The sequence below is a fragment of the Ostrinia nubilalis genome, chromosome 18 (genome assembly GCF_963855985.1).
Source record: "Ostrinia nubilalis chromosome 18, ilOstNubi1.1, whole genome shotgun sequence".
Taxonomy (NCBI): Eukaryota; Metazoa; Arthropoda; class Insecta; order Lepidoptera; family Crambidae; genus Ostrinia; species Ostrinia nubilalis.
This window is the reverse complement of record NC_087105.1, coordinates 7432521-7440535: the sequence shown is the minus strand read 5'-3', so window position 1 is coordinate 7440535 and position 8015 is coordinate 7432521. Positions and strand designations below refer to the sequence as shown.

General features: G+C 37.2%; 2 protein-coding genes across 2 annotated transcripts in view; one reads left to right on the top strand and one right to left on the bottom strand.

Annotated features, from left to right (window-relative positions):
- Window positions 1–281: 281 nt before the first annotated feature.
- On the bottom strand, window positions 282–2321 carry LOC135080401 (uncharacterized). The gene is made up of 3 exons (XM_063975044.1): window positions 1957–2321; window positions 780–876; window positions 282–659 (listed from the first exon to the last, which is right to left on the bottom strand). The coding sequence occupies exons 1-3, from the start codon at window positions 2080–2082 to the stop codon at window positions 301–303; spliced, it is 582 nt and encodes a 193-aa protein (XP_063831114.1). The 5' UTR covers window positions 2083–2321; the 3' UTR covers window positions 282–300.
- A 1212-nt stretch (window positions 2322–3533) lies between these two features.
- The window catches only part of LOC135080879 (probable Rho GTPase-activating protein CG5521), a gene marked incomplete at its 3' end in the record, with an annotated part of 42996 nt that continues 38514 nt past the window's right edge, over window positions 3534–8015 (top strand). The window contains exons 1-2 of the mRNA XM_063975607.1: window positions 3534–3745; window positions 4085–4195. Coding sequence (XP_063831677.1) covers window positions 3640–3745; window positions 4085–4195 — 217 coding nt within the window. The remainder of the gene's footprint in view (window positions 3746–4084; window positions 4196–8015) is intronic.

Below are 8015 nucleotides of genomic sequence, written 5' to 3'. Positions count from 1 at the left end.
TATCTAACATTGTGAAGTATCAGCAGGTTAAAACAGTATTGAAATAATGGTAGAGTCCTAGAAAGTCTGCCTAAAGTGCTATTCATGCATAAGTAGTCACATAGTGGGAGGCAACGCAACGGTGGAAGGTGTACTCGTATGACTTAGGCTGAGTTGCATCACCTAACTTTGATATCGTCAACCGGTGTTTTTGTATGGAGTTTGACAGATTTTTGACGTTTGTTAAAGTTAAAGTAATATATTGGTGCAACCCAGCCTAAATTATTAAAAAATAGACGTAGTCCAGCTAATTAATAAAATTTATTTATCACATTTGCCAGTGACACTCAATTTAGATCCTGGATTGCACGCTTTCTGCCCCGGCACCGGTCGATCCTCGCCGAATCTCGATTCCACATTTAATTTGACGCAGTTGACTTCTAATGTGGTGGCGTTCACACCCACTGCTGCCATGATCGGGTACAGGTGGGTGCATGCGGTTATAGAGCCCAGACGCTCGCATCGGTTGCCCCAGTAGACGTATTGGTCCACGTTACATGGGTTCTTCGAGCACACCGGAACGACTGAGTCTTTCGGCAGGATTAGGTACTCCCCAAGCGCGCATGGACCGCGTTGAAAAGCACCCCAGCATTGATCTGTCGGTGGGTGGTATATGTATGCTGGAAGAAACGGAGGTTTCTATTATTTATCCAATCGCTTAATACGAGAGTCATAATAATTCAAGTACGATTAGATTACATTTAACATTAGATGTAAATTTAACATCAAAATGCCAATACCTGGTCTACAATCACAAATCCAGTCGTCTTTTTGATCGCCTGGGTAGTATAGTTCATTGACTGCACAAGTGGAGGGCATATACACAGGTTGTCGATTCTGTAAAGAAAACATGATTTCTTAAAGGGTAAGGGTAAGTACGTATGTGCGCTACATACAGGGCTATTATAGTCCGGAACCTTTTCAGGAGTTACGGGATCAAGTCGACTGCAGAGAATAAGTTAAAAATAGTTTTTTTAAACATGTTAGTAATTTGTTAAACCACAATTTAGTTCACCGGCGATAGGACTCGAACTACCGACCCTGGCATCTGAAATCGGCAGCCCAAAAAACGACAGTGACTATTATCGCCATATATTATCTCTAAAAGTTAGCATGTACCTACCTACCTACTTTTTTCTTCTAAACGTAAATATTCATTAAATATACATATTAGTTCAGATCACCATTTATTTATAACGGTTTCCACTTATTATTTATCATTCTTGGACCAAAGATTTATATCCTTGTGTTTTTATAAAAAAAAATATAGACATGGTAATTAAGTACAAATTACGAATTAGACGTGGATAATTGATTTTTGTTTGCATTTTTTGTTAACATCGGAAATTATTGTGGACTTGTGTGATTTTAATTACGTTTTTTTCACTACACAATTGAATGATACAGGATGTTTTGTTAGGTGTCGGGGCGGTACCCAAATAATTCAACTAAATCTTACTTTGTTTTCTTTTCAGCAGGATCGTAACCTAAAAGTTACGAGTAGGTAAGTTTAGAGAGTCTAGGTAAGTATAACATGACCTTCCGTATATTTTTTATCAATTATGAACTTTGATCTCCACTAAACTTACTACTTACTACATAAGTGATTATATCAACTTTTCTTTACGATAACCAACCCCTACCAACGATAGTGTAAACTAAACTTCAATTACTTACTTAAGTAGTAGGTATACAAATATTCCTGTTTCAATAGCTTTATTAATTAAGGCGTAAGTAGGTAAGAAGAATTGCACCTGGAAACTCGTTACATATTTAGGTACATACTTAGTTCTATTGGAAGTTGTAATTCTTAACTAAGTACGTAAATAGTAACTTTGATTGCTATTTCTCAGCGTTAAAGGGTTTGTTCAAAATAAGTGCTAACACTAATAAAAATAAAATAAAATCTGAACTTACATCTTTGTTCTTTGAATATATATCTTCGTCTACCTCAGGAAAGCCAATCGAGGTTTTTGTGTCATTATTTTGTGCGGTTGCAGCGGCCAACAGGCATCCGATAAAAACACTAATTATGTATTGCATTATGAACTTAATGTCACTGTCTAAAGCTAACTATTATACACAAGAATTTGCTAATTTGAATAATAATTCACAGTCACAGGAGATTTTTTAAATAATATTTATACGTCGACTAGTTGAATCAATATAAACATGGTGGACGAGTGTGTAATTACGGATCTTGAGGCAAACTAGTGAGCGCTCCTCCGATTATGTACAAATGACCGCACGACGTCATCCTCACAATATTAAAAACAAGTTTATGATAAAAATGAGTGGGTAAACCAAACCTCACGCGTATCCTCTGCATATTAAGTTGTTTTGGTTATTTCGCACATTGAACCGAAGAGAAAGCGGTGGACATCATTGTATCATACTTTCATTTTTTATTGCACACACCGTAAGGAATTTAAGCTATAAAATTCTATAATAATAAAAAAAAACTATAGATTTTGCAATAAAATAGAACCTACAATCATTGTAGTACCTACATGATTGATTGTTTGTGAGCCCTTATGTTTACGATCTATTTAAAAATGTAGTAAAGAACTAAAAAAGAACGGAACAGTCCATAAATAAATCAATTGATTCGCATTCACAGAAGCTATGTGGGTGGTAAATTATTATCTAACAAACAAAAAAGTTTTGGACTGGGAATCGAACCCAGAACCTCCCTCGTTACCTTCAGTTTAAAAAAAGTATTTTAAGACGTCTGTGACACCGTTATTTTTTATGAGTTGTTAACTACGCTTTTTTCCCATTAGAAAATTTCTAGTGTATCCTATCTAGCAGCAGGTCATTCTACAACCAAATCGTATACTCTCATTATTGCAGTTGGGTAAACAGCGGAATATCTCTTACCATGCTCCTACAATATATTTGTGAAGTTGTTACTCTCACGAAAAATCTACTGAACGGATTTTGATGAAACTTAAGTTTACATTAAAATTACTTACTTAATATTATTTGGTATATTATTTTATTTGACGATATTATTATTTAATCCGCACCAGTAAATTCACAGGCATCAGCCAGATAATATAGCCTGAGGGATATAGCCAAGTTTAATTCCAAGATGATCCCAAAAGTATTCTTCAGATTCCATTCTCATTAGGATTCTCATGGATACTATTCAGTGAACTACAGATGGCGCTTTTGTTTTTAGTCATGAACATTAGATAGTTTTTAGTTCGTTTAATCATTTATTTAAAAAGCGTTCAAAGTTTTTAAATAATATAAGATTGTATTTTGCATTTGATTATTTGATTTAATGTCGATCGCTGTAATAAAAGGTTGGATCTAATTTAGAACCAACTATACTAACGCCATCTTCACAGCTGTCTGGTAAAGTTTTTGAAAACTTATTTCTGTTACTTACGTGGCTGTATAAATAACATTTCCTTTGACATATTAAAATTTTACGACGAAATTATAGCTGTTTACGTCAACTTGATGAAATTTTTGTGTAAATGAAATGTCAAAATGGGAGTGAAAACTCAGGAAAACAATGTGAAATTATCGTTTTTTATTGTGTGAAAATGAAAAAGATGTGTGTTATAACCATATAATACTAATATCGACATGTTTACCAAGAAATCTCACCAAGATGTTAAAAAATCAACGGTTAAAATACAGGATTCTAAAAAGGATTCTGCGACTCGTCTAAAACATCTAAAAATCGTCCTAGGTGAGCTATTTTTCGTTGTTAAGGGACTGTAAGATCGATTAAAACTTGTTTGTATCTTATTAAGTAAGTATTCGCAATAATTCATTTGAAAACTCTACTTTTTGTGCAACATGCTAATGAGTTGAGAATAACTGTAGTTTCCATGTCTCGGTCAACAACGCGTATATCATGGGAAACATAGCTTAAAGAGAATCTAGTAATACTTAAATATCGACAAATCGATGATTAGATTGGCTTCCTTGGACTTGAGTTTTATTTAATTTCAGGTTTTAGTACATAGTGAAATCACTAATTTTATTTTATTGTGTTATTAGTTACCTTCCTTTATACAATTTACAGAGCATTTTGACGCAGATGAAGCCAAAACATATTTCGAGAACAACTTTAGCCATGTTTACTTCATATTGTATGACAACTTTATTCAAGCAGAAAACAACCTGCGCCAAAGAGGTATGAGTCCTTTCTATTAACTTAATATGCCTTGACTTCGGTCAACTTCTCCAAAATAAATACAGTTTTAAAGGTTGTAGCCTAATAAACTTTCCCTGGGGAGGTTTTATTTCTGCAACAGTATTTTGACTTACTAAAATAGTAAACAATCAGCATTATGTCTAGTTTTAGTATATGTAGTTAAAATTATTGACTAGTTTGTTAAAATCTAACTTTTGCAATTAAATAATACCTATTCTAATCTAAATGCATTTTTATCTGGAAAAGATTAGATTCATCATAGATTTTATTATTCGGCATGTGACGATGCACAGCATCTGGTGAGAGATGCGTCTACTTCCGGTGTAGTTTTTTACCATTTTATACCTTAAATGACGTCATTTCCGCAATTATTTAATAGGAATTGATTTGACTTACTTCCGTTTGCCGCCATTTTAGTCACCTGGGGGCGAGCTTGCTCGGAGTTCTTCATAGCGTCTTTAACTTCCAAACTAGCAACATCGTAAGCAGAAACTCTGCTCAGATTTTTACTGAAATAATTTATTTCTCAACGTTCTTATACTAAGTTTAAAATTAAAAAGTGCAATTGACCGCGCGTGTGTGACCGCGAACGACATGTACGTGATGGTGGTTGGCGCCAAAGGGGACGACTGTCTTCCGGACGACGAGCAGGTGGACCCAGAGCGTCGGATACCGGAGAAACTCGGACCCCGGCGAGATTCAAAACGGATGAAACGAGGTACGTGGGATTCTGATAGCTTTAACACTCTTTTCGATCAAATTAGCATTCTCGCGAATCTCTATATTGTATAAATAGATTGAATAACGTACCCACAACCATCTTATACAATTTTAACGGCGGCCCCGTCAGCCCCAATCGCAAACATTACCAATCAAAATACGTTGTTAGCATCACCACAATCGAACGATAACTCTTTCTGGTACGAGTTTCTTAATAAATACCCCTTTAAAAAGGCTCATTGTGCTCATAAAATAAAGCACCTACAAATGCCATTCACCTCCAAGCCGGTGCTTGCCCCTGCAACGCCGTGCTTTATTCAGCGTCTTAACACTCTTGACTGTCTAGCGCTGACCAAATAAGAATAGCAAAGTCAAGTGACTTTCCACTCAGCAAATTCTACGGAGGCTGCCTTTGAGCGTATCTTAGGCAGTGGTAGGCGTCATCAGACTGCGGAGGTCAACCTGTTACCTGACAATGGTTCCAGGGATGCGTCTGCCATTCACCTCCAAGCCGGTGCTTGCCCCTGCACCTGCAACGCCGTGCTTTATTCAGCGTCTTAACACTCTTGACTGTCTAGCGCTGACCAAATAAGAATAGCAAAGTCAAGTGACTTTCCACTCAGCAAATTCTACGGAGGCTGCCTTTGAGCGTATCTTAGGCAGTGGCAGGCGTCATCAGACTGCGGAGGTCAACCTGTTACCTGACAATGGTTCCAGGGATGCGTCTGCCATTCACCTCCAAGCCGGTGCTTGTCCCTTCAACGCCGTGCTTTATTCAGCGTTTTAACACTCTTGACTGTCTAACGCTGACCAAATAAACCGAAATCCTGTTAAAACAGGTGCTGAAATTACCAGATAAGGCACCGCTCAGCATGAGCCTGCTCCTCACAATATTCCTTCGCAAGAAGGACAGACCGAACATCCTATTCTATTAAACGTCCTAATCAGTAGATACAATTATGTAAGTATTGATCCGATCTGAAGTAGTTGAATGCTAAATTCTAAATCTGGATGCAGATACCGATCACAGAGACACCGCCGGCCTCTCCGCATGTCTTGTCAAGGTACCCTAAAATTATCAATCTCTCGTTCTCTACTGCATACCGAAAAACATAGATACAATCACAAACTACTTACTAAACCTCGTCACCTTTGACAAACCAAACGAGACAGCAACTACTAGAACGGAAGGTTAGTGTGTAACATTTTATCTTCTGGAACACTTTAAACCTTGTCAATTACGTGAACTCAGGTTCAACAAGTCGTCATCTCTAAGGGTTTTGTCGGTAAATACGAAATCTATACGACTCAACAAGTGCCTATAATGGTAAGCTTGATCTCCAGTGAGGGCTCATCACAACTCGACCCTACACAACCGATCCAATACACAAGACTCCAACTCAGCATCTCTTAACAACCATCTGGATGTCTACAAAATATCAGAAATCATAATCAGCGATGGGGAATTTCTCATTCTTTCATTCATTTCATGTGCGTTCACTAATTTTGCTATCGGACAATCAAAGCATAGCCTATACTCGAAATTAAGGGAGGAAGGGGCACATTCAGAGCCTCTATTGGAACTGTCTCTCTAACTTTTCAACTTGAAAAACATCACCTCCTTTCGGTTCAGTCGGGTAAAAATAGCTCTGACAGCGCAAAATATTATCTCCCAGGTCGATTCAATCAAATTTATATGACGATCTAGGTCGATTTACGGGGAAAACAACCTACTTAGTGATACTCCTGGGTTCAGATCCAAAGGTAAATATTCCAAAAGTTCGGGAAACTGGATATCCAGAGACCCCACAGAGATTCACCAGCAGCCTTTGCAACGACTTCAACCAGGGTGGCTATGGTGGTAAACTAGGCTAAATCTTTGCTGTCCCGTTTCTCACCACAGCAAAAGGTACCTGCTTAGCACCTCGAAGTGACCTTTCTGGCTTTTCTTAGCAGGGCTCGAGGCCGACCCTCAAAATACAGAATCTCCACCATGTTCTTACCACATGGTGGGTGACCTCCACGTCAGGATCAGGTAACATGTAATGTTACGTTTGTAATATGTAATATGTTTTTAGTATGTTGAGTTGGGGGTAATAAGGTATCGTTCCTAAAACATACCTGGCAAAAATCCACTTTAAAAACTTATAAAATAACCTGGCTTTGGTGGTTAAACTAATGGCCTAAGGAAAACAGTCGTAGCTATTATACTTACCTCTTAAAGCTCGACAGCAAGATTTATTTGCTAGACTAAATCGTTTATCTACTCTTCTACTACCTTTATGCCCTGTGGGTCTAGACAAAATTCACCTTAAAATCGCAAACCAGTCGAAGGATGGTCGATTAGCCTTCTTTTTTCCATATGAAGTTATAACGTATCCAATTTTCGATTCGATCAATAAGTGCTACTTGTCTAGGGGGGCTGGTATTACTAATCTAAAACTATATTAAAGATAACTTTAATTTTCTTACTAAGCATAAAAGCTTAACCAATTTCACTTCCTGATAAAGGCCTTAAACCCAACAGTAGGTATCTAAAATGTGACCTTTACGAGGCTTCTCGCAGACTAGCTTATGTATATTTTTCTCCTACCATCTACATCAGCTGCTGACATGATAAAACATAGTCTCACCTGAATAATTTCAAGATTAAGTTAATAAACCTTGACCTACGAGTAAGTTCGGCACCGTCACGGCATCGTACAAACAACTGGGAAAAATGACAGCAAATCCCAAAAAACAACATAGGTATGCCCTTGCTACGGTTGCGTAAGTAAGTTACTGGAATCAGGCGAGCAGAGGCAAACAGCGGAATATAATAACACATTTTTTTTTCAACACCAAGTAATACTAGGAATCTACATGGATAAAAACAGTATAAAGGTTGTTGGATTTAAAACCTCTCCTGGCATTGTTGACTTCGTTGTGTTATATTTAATTTGGGTTGATATTTAGCCATAGATGAAATTATTTGATGAGATATTGGCGTAGGCAGAACAATAATAGCAATATAGGCAGACACTTTTACTAACTGATCTACGACCGATACACCAAATAACATATTATTTAATTAATAACT

Excerpts from the sequence above, each read along its gene's own strand:
- LOC135080401 (XM_063975044.1), bottom strand. The coding sequence starts at position 2,082 with ATGCAATACATAATTAGTGTTTTTATCGGATGCCTGTTGGCCGCTGCA. Across the intron at positions 877-1,956 it reads TATATTCAAAGAACAAAGAT|AATCGACAACCTGTGTATAT; the intron begins GTAAGTTCAGAT and ends TTTTCTTTACAG. Across the intron at positions 660-779 it reads GATTTGTGATTGTAGACCAG|CATACATATACCACCCACCG; the intron begins GTATTGGCATTT and ends CGTTTCTTCCAG.